This window comes from Leptonychotes weddellii, chromosome 10, assembly GCF_054177405.1.
Source record: "Leptonychotes weddellii isolate Sample4059 chromosome 10, ASM5417740v2, whole genome shotgun sequence".
Lineage (NCBI taxonomy): Eukaryota > Metazoa > Chordata > Mammalia > Carnivora > Phocidae > Leptonychotes > Leptonychotes weddellii.
Window position 1 is genome coordinate 105339479 of NC_138378.1, and position 22860 is coordinate 105362338.

Here is a 22860-nt window from a genome sequence, read left to right on the forward strand (position 1 = left end):
TTTCCCTTTCACCCCCCACCCCATGTTCTCTCTCTTTTTCTCATTCTCTCAAATAAATAAATGAAATCTTTAAAAAAAAAAAAAGAAATTGATATTATTCAGTCTGTATTATAAACAAGGTATTAACTTTCCCTACATAGTCTTTTTTTTTTTTTTTTTTAAAGATTAATTTTAGGGAGAGCGAGCCAGAGAGAGCAGGGGGAGGAGAGGGAGAAGGAGAGTGTCTTACGCAGGCTCCTTGCTGAGCACAGAGCCTGACGTGGGGCCTGATCCCATGACCCTGAGATCATGACCTGAGCCAAAATCAAGAGTCGGATACTTAACTGACTGAGCCACCCAGGCGCCCTGTCTTTCCCTACATAGTCTTTTTTTTTTTTTTAAGATTTTATTTATTTATTTATTTGACAGAAAGAGAGAGACAGCGAGAGAGGGAACACAAGCAGGGGGAGTGGGAGAGGGAGAAGCAGGCTTCCTGCAGAGCAGGGATCCCGATGCAGGGCTTGCTGCTAGGACCCTGGGATCATGACCTGAGCCAAAGACAGACACTTAACGGCTGAGCCACCCAGGCGCCCCTCCCTTAAAGGCAAAGAGAGTTTTGCTTATTTTGTGTTAAATACATGCAAGCATATAAAAGTTAAGTGGAGATGTGGTATTGATAAGGCACACAGCTGCAAACAAATTCTATTTTTCAGTGGTACGTACGGTAATACACTGCAGAGTGAGTAGAATGAAATATTTACACCTTTTTGCAGTTAATATCCTTCTAAGGAAATCTCAACAACTGTGTTATTTAAAGGAAATTGGGTGGGCAACAATATCAGTATATGAAGAGCCTCCTTTATGTATGGGTTTCCAATGTGAATGTTCTGAATAACTTAATTGTGGCATGTTGTTTACTTTTGTGCATATTTACTATTAAATCTTAGACTCACTGGTCTTTGGATTTGGTGTATATTGTTCTACCTTACAGAGAAATGTATTAGTATGCCAACTTATTCTTGTACCTTCAGCATATCTGAATTTATAGTCACGGGTCTGATGCTGTCTGTGAATATGAGGGCACTCTTCTGTGTCTGAATACATAGCCAGACCCTTAGCATCAAATGTTCTGCCTCACGTTTATTTTGGGAATAATCTCTTAATAGGCACATTTTGGGATGTGACTTAGCAGCCAATTTGCTAACATTCAAAAGCCACGAGCTCTCAGCATTATCTTAGCCTTTTAGTATTTTAGTCCAGCAAAAATTTCTGACTCTGATTGGGAAATTAACTATAACATCTTACCAAAAATGATCCAGAAGCATCAAAAGAGAGAGTTCATGCAAAGGGCACAGAGAGAAGTTCAAAAGGAAAGTTAACATTAACTTAAGAGTGCATAGTAGAAATGAGGGAGTAAGCATAGAAATGAAGGACCACAAGTGACCTTGGAATAACTGTAGGTTCCTTTCTATAAGGCAAATAATGTTGATTATAATGCATCTTAGCTTTTATTTCGAAAGATACTTTCTGCAGTTCTTGTCACCAAGTTTTTTTGAAATTCTTTTTCATTCTTTTAAGATTGAATTTATTTCCTTATTTTCTACTTTGACACAGAAATCCCCTGCAAAGAAGCTGAGCCATGCAATTAGTAAATCTCTGGGGTGTGTACCCACCAGAGAACCCCCGCATCCTGTTTTTCCTGAGCAACCAGAGAAACCACTTGACCTTGCAAATATAGTGTAAGTATACACCAGAATTTGGATGTGGATTATACTGAAATGGAGACCTTGCTGAGTTCTTTTGGATCAAAGCCAACTTCACCTAACATGAACATTTAACCTTCTGGTTTTTACTTTACTTTTGGGGAACTTAGGACTTCAAGATTTCATTTCTTTAAGTCACCATAAGTATTTATATGGAAGCCTAGCTCCTGAGCCCTGAAGTAATATAATGTGATATATTATAATAATAATGTAATAAAAGTAATATAAAGCCTCAGTAATATAATGATCTCAAACAGAAACATTAATTAATATATTGAAGAGTAATTATGAACTGGTTTTAGCAAGGTTGCCTTTTTTTGTTTGTTCTTCCGTAAATCAGTGGTAGAGATCATTTTTTCTCTGCAGCAATAATGCCTATAGTTATTTTTTTATGTTAGTTCAGGCAACATAGAAATGAAAATCAACTTCATTTGCTTCTTTGTATTGAGAGAAAATTAGGAAAGATAAGGTTGTATTCTATAAATAAAACTAGTGTTTTATTTTTACTTTCTTTGAATATTCATGCTAAATGAGAGAAAGCCAGACAGGAACAAAAAAGAGAAGTAGACAAAGAGGAAGAGTAAGGAGGAGGAGAAACAACGAAGCGTTAAGATTCAGCCTCTAAACTGGATTCTTAACTCTGAATTAAATGGTGTTGTTACCTGTCCTCCTGGATAAAGTAGTAGGGTTTTTTGTTTTGTTTTGTTTTGGGGAGAGGGGCAAGGGCAGAGGGAGAGAGAGAAAGAGAATCTTAAGCAGGCTTCATGTCCAGCAAGGAGCCTAACACAGGACTCAGTCTCACAACCCTGAGATCATGACCTGAGCTGAAATCAAGAGTCAGATGCTTAACCAACTGAGCCACGCAGGCACCCCAAAGTCAGTAGGTTTTTGAATATTAGTCTTTATTGGGTGTTGACAAGTTTTTCTGTTGGAGCAGACATCTATTTTCTTTTACCTCCGTATAAAACACTTAGGGTTCTTGATCTTTTATTTTCTTTCTCATTCAATAATTTGAAAGACTTTTATTAAAATAATGCATACGTATAAATTAGAAATTTAATAATACAGAAAAATATAATAAAATACAGCACATCCTCCTGCACTTCCTTGCCTTGTGCTTTGTCTAGGTTTTCGATCTGTGAGATGTCTTTGCATTTGAGTAGTAACTTGTTTCAGAGCCATTTATTGGATGATCCGTCATTCCCCCACTGACCTACAGTGCCACGGTCGTCATAAATGAAGTGTCCAGATGTGCGTGGTCTGGTTCTGGGCTCTTCTGTTCCTGTGGTCAAATTGTCTATCCTTATGCCAACATCATACTATTTTAGTTACTATAAGGGATTAAGTAATGTTTTTAGTAGGAGTGTCTTGTCTATTCTTTGCCTTTTGCTCTTTCATATAAATTTTAGAATCAGCTTATTGAGTCCCTCATAAAATTTTGTTTGGATTTTGATCAGAGATTCGTTGGATCTAAAGATCACATTGGGGAGAATTGACATCTTTACAGTATTAAGTCTTCCATGTCATGAATGAGCTATGTCTTTCTATTTATTTAAATATCACTTTGTGCCTTTCAGTAAAGCTTTATAATTTTCCCTAGAAAGATATTATATATGTTAGATTAATTCTTCCATACTTTTAAAGATTCTTCTGTACAATTTGTTGTTGCTCTTGCAAATGGTGCCTTTTTTTCCCTACAGTTTTTTTGAGATATAATTTACATGCGATAAAATGCACCCACTTCAAATGCACAATTTAGTGAGTTTTGGCAAATGTATTCTGTCATGCAAATGGTATTTTCATTGAGTTATGTTTTTCAACAGTGTATTGCTGGTATGTGGAAATGCAAATTGTTTCTGTATTTTAATCCACTATCTAGTTATCTTGCCTGATGTGCTCATTAATTCTAGTAATTTGTACTGAGATGTTTTTGGATTTCCTATAAATAATTGTATCGCTTGCAAATAATGATAGTTTTGTTTTTTCCCTCCCAGTCCTGTACTTTTAGATATTAATCATACCTTTTTTTTTTTTTTTTTGGTCTTCGTACGCTGGCTGAACCTCCAGTGCAATATTGAATAGAAATAGTTTGGTAGGCATTCTTCTGTTATTGCTAATCCCAGAGAGACAGCTTTCAGCGTTCATTTAGTGTGTTATTTGATGTAGGTTTTATAGAAACTGTTGATCAGGTAAAAGAGCTTCCTTTGTATGCCTTGTTTGCTAAGAGTGCTTTTTTTGGGTCATGAATGGATGTGGAATTTTATCAGACTTTTCTCCCTTGACATGATCATGGGAGTCTCTTTATTCTATTAATGTAGTGAATTATATGAATTTTTTTTAAACAGCCATACATTCCTGGAATAAACATAAGTTGACTCTCTTTTTAATACACTGCTAGTTTTCATTTGCTAATGTTTTGCCTAGATTTTGCCTATGTTTAAAAGTTAAATTGTCCTGTAATTTCCCTTGTTGTTTTTTTTTTATTTTGTTTTTAGGACAAAGTCTGCCCAGTTTGCTATCTTCAAAAAGTTGAGGAGAATTCTCTCTTTTTATATTTTTTGGAAAGAACTTATTTAAAATTGGAATTATTTGCTCCTTCAATTTTTGGTGAAATTCACCAATGACGTTATCTCTGCCAAAAGCCTTCTTTGTGGGAAAAATTTGAACTGTGAATTCTATTTTTAAAAACAATTATAAGACTTCGTTTTTATTTCTTTATGAGTCACTTTAGAACATTTTACATTTGTCAGAATTTGTCAGTTTCATTTGAATTTTCAAAGTTATTGGCACAAAGTTCGTAATGTTTGTCTATGGTATGTGTGCTAATGTCCCTTTTAAATTCCCACTCTCGTGTATTTATCATTTTTCTCTCTCTTTGGTTTTTCCTTGAACACATCTTGCCATAGGTTTGTCCAGTCTATTGGACTTTAAGAGGACTAACTTTTGGTTTTGATGATTCTCCTACTGTATGCATTGTATTTTTGAATATTATTTGTTTCCAACCTTATCTTTATTATTTCTTTTGTTACAGTTTCTTTGGGTTTATCTTGCTACTCTCTTTCTAACTTCTTTAAAGATATGATTAGCTTACTCATTTCAGGTCTTTTCCCCCTAATTAATGCTATGAATTTCTCTAAGTTCTCTCTGAGTAGTGTCCAAGTTTTCTTATGTAATTTTTTTGTTTTTCTAAATATTTTCAAAGTTGTGATATGAATTCTTCTTTAAGAATACTATACTTTCTTTTTTCTCCTTGTTTTTTTAATTTTCTTTTTTTTTTTAAGCAATCTCTACATCAGCATGGAGCTTGAACTCACAACCTTAAGATCAAGAGTTGCACACTCTTATCAGCTAAGCCAGCCAGGCACCAAGCAGCATACTTTCTTTTTTTTTAATTTTTTTTTTTTTTAAGACTTTATTTATTTGCGAGAGAGACAATGAGAGACAGAGAGCATGAGAGGGAGGAGGGTCAGAGGGAGAAGCAGACTCGCTGCCGAGCAGGGAGCCCGATGCGGGACTCGATCCCGGGACTCCAGGATCATGACCTGAGCCGAAGGCAGTCGCTTAACCGACTGAGCCACCCAGGCGCCCAAGCAGCATACTTTCTTAATATCCAAACATATGAGGATTGTTTAGTTGCCTTTTTGTTATTAATTTTTAGTTTAATTTCATTTTGGTCTAATAAGTGGTCTATACTATTCAATTCTTTCAAATTTGTTTTGACATGCTTATTATATGTAGTATATGATCCAGTTTTTATTATGTTCCTAGTAAGCATGAAAATAATGTTTATTCTATGCTTGTTTGGTTTAGAGTTCATAGTGAATGAATGTATGTCAGCTAGGCCAAGTTTGTTAATACTGTTGCTCTTATCTTCAAAACTATACATATTTCACTAGGAAATTGAAAATTTGTTCTTATCTAGTGAGTCTCTTTATTCCTAATAATTCTGTTTGTTCTCAAGTCTATTTTATTTGCTAAACATCTTTTAGTGTCTTTTGCTTGTATGTGCCTAGTGGAACTTTCCCCATCCTTATACTTTTAACTTTTCTGTATCCTTAAGTGTTCAGTATGCTTCTTGTAAATTGTAAGCTGGGTTTTAAAAATCTAGTCTGACAACTTGTCTTAACTGGCCAGTTTTGTCCATTTAAATGTATTATTATAATGTTGTTATTATAATTAGTCATAAGTAAAATTGGCTTTCATTATTACAGTTATAAAAGTATTACTACTGTAATAATTGAACTTTTTTCTACTATCTTATTTTGTGCTATTTATAATATTTTAAAAATTCCCCTTTATTTGCATACCCCACTCTGGTCACCCTTTCCTCAGGGGTAATCATTCTGATATGCTCATTGTATATCTTTTTACCAGTATATATTCTTGAAAACTAGGTTGTGTTTTGTACATTCTTTTAAAAAATTTATGTCAGGTGGCACTATGCAGATTTTACCTGTCCGTTCTCCCTATGTAGCTGCCTTCAGATCTCTGCCTCCACATAAAATGCTGCAGTAACACCTCAGATGTTTCCCCGGTGGACTGGGTAAGAATTTCTTTAAACTGAGGGTATAGTTGTTGGTCAAAAGTTATGTATATCCCAACCAGAGGAAGTGTGTTGGGGAATCCGGTATTTTAGTACAGACCTGCAGTTAATCTCTCCCGTCTGAATTCAGGCCTCATTCAGCCGCATCTCCCTGCTGTGGCTGAATTCAGAGACTTTCTGGTCAGTTTCACTAGCGAGTAACCTCTGGTTTTTCACCAGGCCTAGAAAAGAGGAGCCTTTGGCTGTGTGGTTTTGGGTAGTGGACTGAAAGAGATAGGAGGTGTTCTGCTTTTTTAGGTGGACTTTCAACCAATCCTCTTATTTTTAATGCAGCCCCTCTCCCCTCTTTCCGAGGCACTCTAATTACTGAGCATTCCTGATCTTGTGGCTTCATTTCCCTTGTTGCAGGAGGACTTGGACCTCAGGTTTCTTCTTCTCTCTATATTGAACCCTACCCATCTCCAGTTTCTGTTAGAAGTTTGGTATGAATTCAGTCTAGGACTGAGAGCTAAGAATTGGAACCTTGAATTTTTCTTATTGATTCTTATCGTTTTATTATATTTGCCTCGGGCCTTTTTTTTTTTTTTTAATAAGACATTGTAGATAAAGTTGTGGTTTCCTGTGTCTTTCCTAATCCCATTACCCTTTCTCTCCCCATAGAGTAGCCCCTAACATTTATTTGGTATTTATTACTCTATACACGTTCTTTTTTTTTTTTTTTTAAGATTATTTATTTACTTGAGAGAGAGAGACACAGCGAGAGGGGGAACACAAGCAGGGGGAGTGGGAGAGGGAGAAGCACTCCCTGCCAAGCAGGGAGCCCGATGCGGGGCTCTATCCCAGGACCCTGGGACCATGACCTGAGCAGAAGGCAGATGCCCAACGACTGAGCCACCCAGGCACCCCTCTATACATGTTCTTATACTTTTACCAGATGTTCATGCATCCATAAAATAACATTTTAAAACTTTATATAAATGGTTATGCTCTACATATACTTTTGTAAGTTTATTACTTTATTAAATAGTATGTTTTTGAGATTTATCCAGGATCTCAAATGGCATTCCACTGAATGACTATACAATAAATAATCCATTCTCCTATCGATAGACATTGAGGTTGTTTTTAGTTTTTCACTACAACCTACAATGCAGCTTATGAGCATTCTTTTTTTTTTTTTTTTAAAGATTTTATTTATTTATTCATGAGAGGTAGAGAGAGAGGCAGAGGCAGAGGGAGAAGCAGGCTCCCCGCGGAGCAGGGAGCCCGATGCGGGACTCAATCCCAGGACCTTGGGATCATGACCTGAGCCGAAGGCAGATGCTCAACCGACTGAGCCACCCAGGCGTCCCTATGAGCATTCTTATACAGAGCATTTCTCTAAGGTATGAGTGTAGCTGCTGGGTCCTAAGATATGAATATCACATAATCAAGATAGATTAGGTGATAATGCAGTAGAAAATTAACCCCCAAATCTCATGGTTCAACATACGGATGTTTATTTGTCACTCATGCAAAGTCCCTTGTGGATGGGAAGGACTCCAGAGCAGCTGAACTATAGACAGTGGCTCAGTGGTTTAGGCTGCTTCAATTTTTGGTTCACCATCTTAATGTGAGGCCTTGTTGATCCCTGCAGCAGGGGAAGAGACCATGTGGGGAGCTCATACCCATCTTCCTGTATTCAAAAGTGACACATGTCACTTCCCTTACAATTCTACCTAACTTCAAGTGTATATAGTTTTCCATATACCTAGGAAGGAGAGGAGAACTAGATACTGGTCAGCTCTAGTAACATATACTGCAAGTGTCTTCGTCTTCACTAGGTGTTACCAGACTAGGTATTACCTAGAATTCAGATTTTATATTTCAAATATTTATTAATCTAAATTATTCCCAAGGCAAGAATATAGTCAAGAGGCCACTCAGAAAACAGAATATAGCTTCCTTTTCAGATTCTGATGAAATTTTGAGCAATTAATCCTATTTGGGTTGACTACACAACTTTTTTTTTTTTTTAAAGATATTATTTATTTATTTGACAGAGACACAGCGAGAGAGGGAACACAAGCAGGGGGAGTGGGAGAAGGAGAAGCAGGCTTCCCGCTGAGCAGGGAGCCTGATGCGGGGCTCGATCCCAGGACCCCACCAGGATCACGACCCGAGCCAAAGGCAGACGCTTAACCGACTGAGCCACCCAGGCGCCCCGAGAAGAGTTTTCATAGCTGTCATCAGACTCTCAGAGGGATATGCACCTGTAAAAAAAAGTTTAGTTTTTTTTTTCTTTAGTATATGTGCTGCCGAAGCGAGCACAAAAGTTTAGTTTTTGAAATGGGTCTGGAGAGAAAAGGGCATTTTATTTTTTTTTTAAATGGAGAGGCAGGCTCTCTCTTTTTTTTTTTAAGATTTTATTTATTTGACAGAGAGATAGTGAGAGCAGGAACACAAGCAGGGGGAGTGGGAGAGGGAGAAGCAGGCTTCCCGCCGAGCAGGGAGCCCAATACGGGGCTCGATCCCAGGACCCTGGGACCATGACCTGAGCGGAAGGCAGACGCTTAACGACTGAGCCACCCAGGCACCCCGACTAGACAACTTTTAAGGTCCCTTTCAACTTTGAGTTTCTCTGTTTTGTAGATTTTTCTTCTATATTCACAGGTCACTGGGTCCCAGATTTGGCTGATGTCAGGGTCACTCAGCTTTAAAAAGTATAGATTACTAAGTCACTTTCATTCTGGGTTAGGTCAGCTAATCATTATTCTGGGGGTGGCCTGGAAATCTATCTTTTGAAAAAGTTTCCTAGTGAATCTGATCAAATTATGGAACCGCTTCATTAGAATATAAATGGTTTTAGCTGTATGAACAACAAGCTAATAATTCAGTATTAAGCATCCAAAATACATATAGAATATAACTAGAATATAAATATATGACTAGCAGTTCTTAACTCTTGCTGAGATTCTTTTTTTTTTTTAAGATTTTTTTTGTTTATTTGACAGAGAGAGAGAGCACAAGCAGGAGGAGCAACAGGCAGAGGGAAAGGCAGGCTCCCCACTGAGCAGAGAGCCCAATGCGGGACTCGATCCCAGGACCTCGGGATCATGACCCAAGCTGAAGGCAGCCGATTAACCAACTGAGCCACCCAGGCGCCCCTGAGATTCTTAATTATCCATTCATTCAGCAGATAATTATTGAGAACCTTCCAGGTACTATGCAAGGTGCAAATGGTATTCACACAGTGCTTGGCTTCTATGCAGATAGGTTTGAGTGAGTGAGGTAGCCAGTTTTATAAAGGGCAGCGTCTGCTGGCTTCCATAGGAAAGAGTTATAGGGGGAGCTCTAAAGATGAGAAATTTGTGAGGAGTGGGCTGCTGTGCATTTCTAATCTTGATCAAGAAAAGAAGGTCTCTGTTTTGTAGAGATGAAGATGGGTCCTGCTTAAAGTCAGCAAAATATTTCATTTGAATAGGATCATGATTATTTTAATCAGTTTTATTGTATTAATATTAATTATATTTATTTAAAAGGGTTCTTTTTTAGACAAAGAATAGACAGTCGTCTTGCACTTAGTGAGTCTTTACACATTGTAGGTATTACTTTCAGACACCTAAGTTGTTTATATATGTTTTACTAAATATCAGTAATCCTGGTTCAGATGAACCCCATTTACTGAGGGGGTTAGGATTGGGGATAAAATCCAAGGGACTGGATGACCAACATAGTTAACCTTCCCCTAGGCCACTAATTAAAATTTTTTCAAGTTGTTGCATGCTTATTTGCTCACAACTTTTAAAAGATGGGACATGCTAGAAAGTCTAACCTTTTCAAGCTGAATCTTTCTCAGAGTAGGGAATAAGGTTTCTTACTAAAGTTTTTTATTTAAAGATCAAATTTGTTAATTTTTTCTTTTTTTCTGGCTTCCATTTCATGTTTAACATTAATGTTCTCATCTCAAAATTATAAAAATACATCTGTCTATAAAAAATTTCTTATTTCTGGATTTTTTTCTTGTTTTGTTGTTGTCAGATATGAGATAGGAATTTAAGGGTTTTTCTTTCTCAAAATGGTTAGCCATTTGTCCCAACTCCATTATTTTCCTCCTGATTTGTTGCAGTTTTAATTTTGCTTTCCTTTTAGCAATTGATACTCACCTTGATAGTCTGAGAAATAATATAAATCACATATGTGTCTGTAGCTGTAAAATAATTCTATATAAGATGTCTTTTTTTTAAAAAAGATTTTATTCATTTGACAGAGAGAGAGAGCGCAAAGCAGGGGGAGCGACAGGCAGAGGGAGAGGGAAAAGCAGGCTTCCTGCTGAGCAGGGAGCCTGACGCGGGGCTCGATCCCAGGACCCTGGGACCATGACCTGAGCTGAAGGCAGATGCTTAACCGACTGAGCCACCCAGGCACCCCTGTACAAGATGTCTTTACCTTATGGTTTGTCTTTATCTTATTGGCAGGCTAGAAAGGCTTTTGTGAAGAATAACATTTATAGTGAAGCCTAAAAGATGAATAGGGATTAGCCATGTTGGAGGTCAGTGGAGGAACATTCCCAGCAGAGGGGGAGCAGTAGGACAGAGAGCAGAGGCCACCTGAGATTTTGGACATGATACTGAATTTTGAAGGGTTTTATTTTTATTTTTATTTATTTATTTATTTATTTTTAAAGATTTTATTTATTTGAGAGAGAGAGAGAGAAACAGCATGAGAGGGGATAGGGTCAGAGGGAGAAGCAGGCTCCCCACCGAGCCAGGAGCCCGATGTGGGACTCGATCCCAGGACTCTGGGGTCATGACCTGAGCCGAAGGTAGTCGCTCAACCAACTGAGCCACCCAGGTGCCCCTTGAAGGGTTTTAGATGGGAGAGAGAGATGTTGAATTTTGCATTTTAACAAATCACTGCCTGCTGTGTAGAAATAGGGTGTGGGGACAAGAATGAAAAGAGGCCAGCTAATTTTTTTTTTCAGAGGCCAAGTGAGAGATGATGGTGGTTTGGACTGTCATGGTGGTAATGAGAAGAGTTTGTGAACACAGAAGGAATTTTAGGTTTTACCATTATTGCACTCCTAGAAATAAAATTAAAACCCAATGGAGGGCGCCTGGGTGGCTCAGTTGGTTGAGCGACTGCCTTCGGCTCGGGTCATGGTCCTGGAGTCCCGAGATCGAGTCCCACATCGGGTTCCCTGCTCGGCGGGGAGTCTGCTTCTCCCTCTGACCCTCCCCCCTCTCATGTGCTCTCTCTCCTTCTCTCTCTCTCTCTCAAATAAATAAATAAAATCTTAAAAAAAAAAAAACACAATGGAAATGTGGGACAGGAATTGAAATTAAGTGTGAGATAAAGTATATTTTAATGTTAATTGCTTACGTTTCATGTTGATATAGAGATTTTTCCAGATCGTCATAAATTCAAGATTCAAGTGTTGTTATTTATTAGGCCCCCACAGTGTTCCAAGCCCTTTGCTCACCTCTTCTGTATACATCATTTCATTTAACTCATGGCAACCTTTGCAGTGTAAATATCATTCACCTAAAATGGGTCAGGAAACGGCATTGGTGAGTTTCAGTGACCTGCCCAAGATCACACAGCTCACAATGATGGAGTTGGGACTGGACTCCACACCCAGCCTCTTTCCATTGCACCTCACTTTCCTAACAGGCAGACCCAGTAAGAAATTGTTACCATGGAAACAAACATACAGTAATTGAACCATTGTTTGAGCCCTGTGGTTCGTTTTAGAATCAAGAGAGGACATTGAATATAGCTGTATGTTGGTTGATTGAAATATAGAAGGGAGACAGTGTGGTATGATAGAAGAGAAACTAGACTAAAAATAGAGACATCTGTTTGCTTTACTGTGAAGTGATTAAAACTTAATTATCTCAGGATATTGTTTAAGGTTAATGTATTTGAAAATATTTTTTAAAAAAATTTTATTTATTTGAGAGAGAGAGCATGCACATAGGGAGGGGCAGAAGGAGAGGGAGAGAATCTCAAGCAGACTCCACGCTGAGTGGGGAGCCCGACACAGGGCTCAATCTCATGACCCCGAGATCACGACCTGAGCTGAAACCAAGAGTCGGTTGCTTAACCAGACTGAGCCCCCCCAGGCGCCCCTGAAAGTACTTAAGAGGTTAGGATGCTATCATACTGTATTCTAAACTTTTAAAGTCTTTTCCTCAGAATTAAGTAAATCCTATCACAAAAATGTAACCTCCACAAAGGCTGGGACTCTGTCTTACTCTTCACTGAGTTCCCAGTGCCCAGAATAGTGCCTGGTGCTTGGTGGGCGTTCAGAATGCTTTGAATGAATGAATGACACTAAACCTGCTTTATACAAACAGACATCTACCTCATCGCCTCCTCTGACTTTTTATGTTTGTTCCTTTCAGAAAATAGTTCAGGTCACGTACCTACATTAAGTCTCCACTAGATGTCAGGCATATTTCCTTGATTGGTTCATTGTGTTTTGTTTTGTTTTGTTTTGTTTTTCTTTTCTGGTGAGTTGAGAATATTTAGTAAACAGGTTTTTCAAATAAACCTCACACAAAACCAATTCACTTATCTTCAACACTAGCAACTTTTCTTACTTATGAGTCTCTAAGAGAAATTAGTTATTTCTTTTGGTCAAAACATCTTTATAAAACTTTCTGGCTGTAGATGTCTGATAGACTTTCTGCTAGCCTAATTCAAGCAATTTGCTGTTGCTTAAGATCTAATTATCTAACCACACAGTCCTTATACCTAATTTCTTTAATTAGTGGTTAATCACCATTACATTTCAGTTTATGGTTACTTATTTCTGAGAGAGGGCAAAACTTCCTGTTGTTGGCTTAGTGTATTTATTCCTCTGAATTTCGTCAGGGGAGAGAATGACCAGTGTCCCGCTGGACACACCTATGATTGATACGTTCTCCTAAACAGGGCTTGGCAAACTACAGCCTGCAGGTAAAGTCTCGCCTGTTGCCTGTCTTTTATGGCCCATGATGACATTTTTAAATGGTCGAAGAGAAAAAAATATTTCATGAAATAGAAAGAGTAATAATATTTTGTGAAAATTATATGAAATTCAGATTTCAGTGTCCGTAAATAAAGTTTTGTTTGGACAAGCCACACTTAACTCCTTTATGTATTATCTTTGCTTTCAGGCTACAGTGGCAAAGTTGAATCTTTGTAACTAAGATTGAATGACCCTAAAAACCTAAAATATTTTACAGCATAGGAAATCTAGTCAGTGGTAATGTAATAGCAATGTCTAGTGACAGATGGGAGCTAACCTTGTGGTGAGCACAGCATAATGTATAGACTTGTCAGATCACTATGTTTTTTTTTTTTTAAAGATTTTATTTATTTATTTGACAGAGAGAGACACAGCGAGAGAGGGAACACAAGTAGGGGGAGTAGGAGAGGGAGAAGCAGGCTTCCCGCGGAGCAGGGAGCCCGATGCGGGGCTCGATCCCAGGACCCTGGGATCATGACCTGAGCCGAAGGCAGACGCTTAACCGACTGAGCCACCCAGGCGCCCGTCAGATCACTATGTTGTATACCTGAAGCTAACGTGTATCAACTATACTTCAGTTTTAAAAAAACAAATGTAGAATATTTACTATCTAGCTCTTTAGAGAAAAAGTTTTGCCGACCCCGATTCTTAAGGAAGGTTGACTGATAAAAACTGCAAATTTAGGGAACTTTGTGCTTCTTGATATTTTGTTTTTCTGAATGTTCATCATCATCTTTGATGGTTCAGGTGGTTTTTTCAACCCAAGGGTGAAGGTTAATTGGTAACTTCTTCTGTTGAAGCACTTGGATAAAGTTTGTTACCTAGAAACCAGACTGCCTTATTGTTTCTTGCTGCTTATGCGTATATAAATATATAGCCTATTTGAACAGCTGAGCCAACCAGTTTTTTCCACACTTTGTGTCAAAACAGAATTAACCTATATAATAAAAAATTCATTATTTAAATTATAGTTATAATTAAATACTTTAATATGGCTCTTATTTGTTCTCTTTTAACTGCTCTTCTATTGAATGCTTAGACCGTCTATGCATTATTTTGATTTGATCAGAACATATCTGTCCTTATTTATTTGAGAGAGCAAGAGAGTGAGCACGAGTGGGGTGAGGGTCGGAGGAAGAAGCAGACTCCCCACTGAGCAGGGAGCCCAATGTGGGGCTCGATCCTGGGACGCCGGGATCATGACTTGAGCCGAAGGCAGCCTCTTAACCGTATCTGTACTTTTTTTTTTTTTACTTTTCAGCTTTTATTACAAAAAGAAGAGCATGATCCCAGCCCAGTTTTCCAACAAAAGTCACCAACTCAAAGTCTGACTTGGTCAGGGCCTCTCTGGATGGGGAGTGGGCTGGTAGACGTGCAGGGCCCCACTCAGACCACCCACTTCACCCTCCCCTGCCCCGGGCTGGACCTGACATATGTAGAAGCAGCTCTTGCAGCTGCTCACTGGGCCTTGTTGAAGCGAGTCACCATTGTCTTGTGCAGTGTCTCCTTGTAGGACTTGGTTGAAGTGACCCCATAGGAGCTGCCTCAGGCACCCAAGCCAGAACCCCGCACCCGTGTCTGGGCCTCAGTGGGCGTCACAATGCCCTGCTTCTTGCGGCCCAGGCCACTACCCTCCATATTTGTCCTTTTTTAAATTTCAAGTTCATATATTTTTTTTAACTTTAGACAACCATGCTTGAAACATCTCGTGCTTACAGTATTTGTGAACCTTTTTTGGTAAAATATGAAAACTGCTTGTTTTATTCTTATTCGTAATGATTTTAAGTAAATCGGTAGAAATTTGTGAGACCATTTGTAAAAACCCTATGAAATTTGTAAGACTCTGTGAAAAAAACAACTACTTGTTGAACAACTACTCTATGAAAAAATAACTACTTGTTTATGTTGTTTAGATATTAAAGCACATTTTTATGATGCTTCTTTTAAAATGATGGATGAGTCTGGATTTGGAGACGGCTTTTGTGACAAGGATGCTTCTGGCTAATTGTCCTGTGCCAAACTGAATGCCTCATTGTTAGCAACTTTTTTTATAAGCCAAATTTGGATGTTTTCAAAAAGAGTTATTAACTGACTTGAACTGTATTCCCGAGCATATTGTGGGTGTTACAGAATTTATAATATTGATATGTTGGTCTGGATGAAATCACTGTCTTCCACAACTGTTTGCTGAATATGTATTGTGACTGGGGCTCTGTGCTTGGTGCTGAGGATAGAGTCTTATTTGAGAAGACTGACAAGATGATACTTTTCTCTTTGATCACTAGATGAATCTGATATTCTCGTCACTTGAAAGGAGTATCAGATTCGTTTTGGGTATCTTGGTCTTTTGAGATTGAACCTATTTGGAAGGTTATAATTTTGAGCTATTTCCAACAGGTAAGTATTATACTTTGACTCTTAGATCATAGCTCATCTGATACTAATTCTGTCGTGCACTTTGCTGTAGTGATTTTGAAAAACCTAGGCAATGGTGATGTAATCTGCTCACCAGTGGGCCAACAGACACCTTTTATTTCAGGTCTGTCTAATTTAATCTTTGGAGAAAAGAAAAGCTGCTTTTTGTTCTCCTATTCATATAACCTGGAATGTGAAGGTTCTTATGGCTCTTAAGGGTCACGACTCATCTGATACTAATTCTGTCTTAACATTTTGCTGGGATGATTTTGAAAACCTAGCACCTGAGGAATACAAGAGATTCTCTTAGATCTTTGAGCTTCTCTTCATCCTGGTTTGGGTGTCATCTCTTTGGCTCCATTTCAGGCTGAAGGTCCCAGATAATTATTCTCTTCCAGGGTTCGGGTACTTGCTGGCCCTGGAAGTATATCTCTCCAAAAAAGAAAGATGGAGGACAGAGAGCACTGATACTAAGGGTCATGTGTTGTGTAAGGTAGTCCTAGAAATAGGATAAGGTTTTTGCCCGAACTTCAGAGTGTGTGGTGGTGGGGGGGGGGGGGGCGCATGCATTCATGAACCACACATGTGAGTATATATGTACCTGTGTATGTGTGTGTGAGAGAGTGATGGTCAGGTGAACAGCACATGTGGTGATTGATTATGATGCAGTAAGGAGAAACAGTATTATTTAATACAATAAAACTCAGGGTTTAATCCTAGGAGGGTAATTATTTACAAGTGACTGTGACTTTGGTCTGCTGAGTTTCACCTCCCCCCTTGAGATTTTTCTCTGTTTACCACTGTCATCAAGCACTGTGTTTCTAAACTCTAAATTTAACATGATCTAAATACCATCCCTTGGTTTTTTTCTCATTTCATTGTGGTAAAAATATATAACATAAAATTTACCATCTTAACCATTTTTCAAGTGTATAGTTCAGTAGTATTAAGTATATTTATATTGTTGTGAAACAGATCTCCAGAACCTTTTCAGCTTGCAAATCTGAGACAACCTATCTATTAAACATCAACTTTCCTTTTACTACAAGCCCGTGGTAACCACCATTCTACTTTCATTTTCTATGAATTTGAGTACTTTAGATACCTCATCTAAGTGGAATCATGTATTTTCTTTTTCTTTTTGTGACTGTCTTATTTCATGTAGCATAATGCCCTTAAGGTTCATCCATGTTGTAGCCTGTTTCAGGACTTATTTCATTGTATGTATATGCCACGTTTTGTTTGTGCATTCATTCATCAGTCGATGTTTGGGTTGCTTTCACCTTTTGGGCCGATCTGAATAATCTGCTATGAAGATGGATGTACAGACAACTCTTTGAGACCCCGCTTTCAATCATTGAGATCTATGCCCAGAGATGGGATCGCTGGATGTTAATGGTAGTTCCACTTTTAGTATCTGAGGAACTTCTGTAGTGTTTTCCATCCCAGCTATACCAGTTTACATTCCTACTAATGATGTCCAAAGGCTCCAATTTCTCTACATTCCCACTAACACTTGTTATTTTCTCTTTTTTCTTATTACTGTTTTATTTAAAATAGTCACCCTAATGAGTGTGAGGTAATATCTCATTGTGGTTTTGCTTTGTCTTTTCTTTTTAAAGTAGTTTTATTGAGATATTTACCTACCATAAAATTCACCCACTGTGACAGTTAAATAACTCTTAGTAAATTTATATAATTTTGCATCCATCACCATCATCCAGTTTTAAAACATTTCTACCATCCAAAAGAGTTTCCTGCTACCTATTTTTGGTCAATTCCAGCTCCTACTGGTAGCCCCAAGGCAACCACTGATACACTTCCTATTTCTATGACTTTGCCTTTTCTAGCAATTTCATATAAATAGAATAATATAATATGTAGTCTTTTGTTCTCTTTCGTTTGGCATAATATTTTCGAGGCTTATCCATATGGTATCAAGTATCAATAGTTCATTCCTTCTAAATGCTGAAAATATCCCATTACATGAATATACCACATTTTATTTATCCCTCAGCAGTTGATGGACATTTGGTTCATTTACAGTTTTTGCCTATTATGAATAATGCTGCTATGAACATTTGTGTCTCTGTGTGGACATTTTTTTTTTAAACGAGTTTGTTGTTTTAAAGATTTTATTTATTTGAGAGAGAGAAAGAGCATGAGCAGGGGGAGGGGCAGAAGGAGAGAGAGAATCTTAAGCAGACTCCATCCTTAGGGCAGAGCCTGATGTGGGGCTCAATCTCAGGACCCCGAAATCGAGACCTGAGCCAAAACCAAGAGTCACGCTGAACCAACTGAGCCACCAGGCTTCCCATGAGGATGTTTTTATTTCTCTAGGATGGATACTTAGGAGTAGAATTGCTGGGGCATGCAGAAAGTCTATGTTTAACTTTTTAAGAAACCGCCAGACTGTTTTTGAAAGTGACTATACCCTGTTACATTCCTGCCAACAACACGTGAGAGTTCCAATTTCTTCACATTCCCACCAGCACTTCATTTATTGTCATCTTTTGGATTTTTGACATCCTAGTTTGTGAGTAGTGGTATCTAATTGTGGTTTTAGTTTGCATTTCCCCAGTGACTGATGATGTTGAGCACCTTTTCATGTATTTATAAACTGTTCATGTATCTTCTTTGATACAATTTTCTGTTTAAGATCTTCTGTCTGTTTAAGTAGTCTTTTTGTTTTTTAATAGTTTTATATTTACAGAAATGCTGTAAAGATTGGGCAGGGAGTTCCCATATTCCCTGCACTCAGTTTCCCCTGTTGTTAACATTTTACAAATGAACCAGTATTGATATTAGTATTAACTGAACTCCATAGTTTATTGAGGTTTCATTAATTTTTTTCCTGATGTCTTTTTTCAGTTGCAGTTCCCATCCAAGATACCCCATTACATTTATTCCTCATGCCTCCTTGGACTCCTCTGGACCCTGACAGTTTTTTTGGCCCACTTTATAATTGAGTTATCTTACTGAGTTTTAAGAGTTCTTCATATATTTTGGTCATAAGTTCTTTATCAAATACATGATTTGAAAATAATTTTTACAGTCTGTGTCTTTTCATTTTCTTAATGATCTTTTGAAGAAAAAGTTTTTAATTTTGAGGAAGCCCAATTTGGCAGGTTTTTTTTCTTTTAAGGATTTTGCTTTTGATGTCATATATAAGAAATCTTTAACAATGGATCGTGGATCACCACATCAAAAACCAATGATGTATTGTATGGTGACTAACATAACATAATAAAATTTAAAAAATAAAAATAAAAATAAAAAAAAGAAGAAATCTTTGCCTGGGGCGCCTGGGTGGCGCAGTTGGTGAAGCGTCTGCCTTTGGCTCAGGTCATGATTCCAGGGTCCTGGGATTGAACCCTGTATCTGGCTCCCTGCTTCTCCCTCTCCCTCTATCCCTGCTCGTGCGCTTTCTCTTGTCAAATAAATAAGTAAAATCTTTGAAAAAAAAAATCTTTGCCTGACCCAGGGTCACAAAAATTTTCTCCTATGTGTTCCTCAAAAATTTTAGTTTTAACCCTTGCATTTTAGTCTGTTATCCATTTTTGTGTTACTTTTGAACTAATTATGATTGCTTTAAAAATCCTTGAAAAGTAATCATTCTTAATAGTGAGAAATCTGCTCTTCTTTGAGCTTTATTTCTTCCCAAGCCAAACCTAGGTTATACCTATAATGGAATTTCATGCAGACATTGAGCCTCAGAATTATATTTCATTGAGTGGAATTTCTTTTTTTTTTTTAAGTTTAATTTTTTTTAGTAATTTCTATACTCAGTGTGGGGCTTGAAATCACGACCCCGAGATCAAGAGTCATATGCTCTTCCGACTGAGTCAGCCAGGGTCTCCTTGAGTGGAATTTCTTAATAGATAGAATGTGTATACTGTGATCTGGTTGCAATTTAGAATAATCTGAATATTTCTTGGCATCTTTGTAGGTCTTTATATTGCCCACTTTTGATTAGTACCTGAGTTTAGCACCTACTAAATTAGCCCTTTTCATTTTTCTTAAATCTCAAATCTATCTACATGTTTCTGACAAATTAATCTTCTTGAATCATTGCCTTTATCATATTACTTCCCTGTTTAAAAGTCTGCAAAACTCCATTGCCTGTGGAATTGAGGAGGCACTTCTCATGTTGGAATTCAAGACCCTGTGTAATCAGGACCCACCCCACTCTTTGAATCTTATCTTCTTCTGCTAAATTTATGTAGTATAAAGCCTGTGCTTCAGCCAAACCTACCTCCTTCCCACCCTTTAAAACTTTGTATCTCTTCCTGCCCCTCTGAGCTAACTCATGAACTTCCCAAGCCAACTACTCCCTTTCCTGAATGCCCTTTTTTGCTTCTTTCAGGTTTTTCCTCTTTTGTATATCCATGAGCCAAGCTTAATTCTACTGTATCCACAAAATCTTTGAACCCTGAAGCAGCTAACTCATATGGATCTCTTCTTTCCTTCCCTAAATTCCTTTAGCTCTTGGTTTATCAGTCATCCGGACACCCAAAGTGCTGTTCTCTTCTTTAAGGATTTTTTGAGTACGTATTAGACCTGGATTTCTTTAAGATTGTAAGCACCTCCTTTGCACCTTCAACTTCTTAAGGGATGTCCTTTGTGTATGTCATTTGTGCCTGGTACATTCCAGGTGTTTGTGGGACTAAACTTCACTGACTTGTTACGCTTCTAGAGTATGGAGCACAGTTGTAAATTCTCAGTGAATTAGGTTAAATTTGGTAAGTTACTTACAGCCCCTCTCTTCAGGGTCGCATCTTGGGAGCTTGCTTATTGATTGTATATGACTTTGCTGATCTTACTGAAGCTTTGGAAGGCAATCAAGGAAAGGCTACTCAGATTATAAAAATCTGTATTTTTTTGTGAGCTTTTGGAGAGAAGATCTTGTTTTAATATTCAAAATAATCCTAGAGGTCAAGATAAGGACAAAATAAGGCATCTTCTCCTTTGGTAAAGTAACCTTTCTCTTTTGTCTTACTTTTTCCCTTTTGGATAATGTTAATGGATCATCTTGAGGTTAAAACTGGGTACCCTGCCTCCCAAGTGTGAATTTAAGGAAATATTCTATTAAATTGTATTGAATGATTTTCCTCCTTGGTTTTTCACTTTTTTAATGGAATTCTTTTTGGAACTTAAGTGACTTCTTTTTTCTCTTTAGTCATTTCTTTCCAGCTGTCACCACCTCATGTTTAATTCTGTGTAAGTCCAGCTGTTACTTTTCACTTGTTTCCTGTGTCCAGTTTATTACAAGAAAAACATTCTTGTTATGAGCTGCTCCATAGAGTTTCTTGAGATGAATATTTAACATCTTCATTTTAAGAAATTAATTAAACTGCCATTGATATTATCTGTGTGAATTTAGACCTTTGGAGAGCTTAAAAGTCGAGAAGTGGTATAATATAGTGGGATAAAAATCTTGCTGCCAGATTGGACATGGAGTATGAGAGAAAGAGAGAAGTCAATTTGGCCTAAATAACTGGAAAAATAGAGTTGGAGATACCTACAGGTGAGACACGTTTGGGTAGAATTAGATCTCCAGTTTGGACATGTTCAATTTATTTTGACAGCCAAATAGAGATGTCAGATGGCACCCCAGCTAGCTGATTTTTAAAAATTCTTTTTTTCTAATATGCTGAGTTAAGGCAGTTATTTATTTATTTATTTATTTTAAGTTTATTTATTTATAATCTCTACATCCAATGTGGGGCTCAAACTCATGACCCAGAAATCAAGAGTCGCAAGCTCTTCCGACTAAGCCAGCCAGGCGCCCCTAAGGCAATTTTTAAAATTTCCAAACACATGAGACTTTTTGGGAGTATTCCTTGATGCTTTCTGATATTATTGAGTTTTGGTCACAGGTGGTATTCTGGGTGATGTTGATTCTTTGGTAGAGTTGAGATATCTTTTAGGGTTAAGTATCTAAACAGTTTTTCTAAACATCCTGTGTTTGTTTTAAAAGATTCTCAGATTACTGAGTGTAGTGTTCCCAGTATTCCCATTAGATCAAGTTTGTTAATTATGTGTTTAAAAAAGATTAAATTTAATTTTAAAAATAAAAATGCATTAAGTGACTATAGATGGAAATGCCAGCTGGCTGAATATTATGGGAGAAGCTTATGGTAAATTTTCCATTAAGATCATTAGGTACAGGGCGCCTGGGTGGCTCAGTTGGTTAAGCGACTGCCTTTGGCTCAGGTCATGATCCTGGAGTCCCTGGATCGAGTCCCGCATCGGGCTCCCTGCTCGGCGGGGAGTCTGCTTCTCCCTCTGACCCTCTTCCCTCTCATGCTCTCTCTCATTCTCTCTGTCTCAAATAAATAAATAAAATCTTTAAAAAAAAAAAAAAAAGATCATGAGGTACAGAGGAATTGTTTCTTAGCAATTTGGACAGAAATGACCATGATGTACTCTGGAGAACTGTGTGATGACTCAGAGAACCTTAAATGATGACAAAGACACTGATGTCAAAGATGCATTCAAAGAGTTTGAATAGGGGCACCTGGGTGGCTCAGTCGGTTAAGCGTCCAACTCTTAATCTCAGCTCAGGTCTTGACCTCAGGGTCATGAGTTTGAGCCCCATGTTGGGCTCCATGCTGGACATGGAACCTACTTAAAAACAAAAACCAAAAAAACCTTAAAGAGTTTGGATGAAATTGATTCATGAAAGTGAAATAAAGTTATATTTCTAAATTAGTGTGATCTTAAATGTTAAGTAGCAGTGGAAGGAAGGAGAGAAATAGGATTAAGTCGAAGTACAAGTAGCAACAAACTTTTATATATTTTTTCTTTTTAAAAAATAGGGGAAATGGGGTGCCTGGGGGGCTCAGTGGGTTAAGCATCTGCCTTCGGCTCCGGTCATGGTCCCAGGGTCCTGGGATCTGGTCCCACATTAGGCTCCCTGCTGAGCAGGAAGCCTGCTTCTCCCTCTCCCTCTGCTGCTGCGTGCTCTCCCTCTCTTTCTCTCTCTCTCCCTCTGTCAAATAAATAAAATCTTAAAAAAAAAAAAATAGGGGAAGTGACCCCAAATATAAGATGATCTTTCCTAAGAAAGAATCTCCAAAAACTAATTTGAACATGTAAACCTTAAATGAATCAAGTCAAATGCCTTGTTGGTGTGGATACAGTGGAATAAGTTACAAATGAAA

General features: G+C 37.8%; 1 protein-coding gene across 10 annotated transcripts in view; it reads left to right on the top strand.

The window, feature by feature from the left end:
* The window catches only part of DTNB (dystrobrevin beta), a 174796-nt gene that overhangs the window by 57607 nt on the left and 94329 nt on the right, over positions 1-22860 (top strand). For all 10 annotated transcript variants that reach the window (XM_081797092.1, XM_081797093.1, XM_081797095.1 and 7 more), the window contains exon 5: positions 1594-1718. In XM_081797092.1, coding sequence (XP_081653218.1) covers positions 1594-1718 — 125 coding nt within the window. The remainder of the gene's footprint in view (positions 1-1593; positions 1719-22860) is intronic.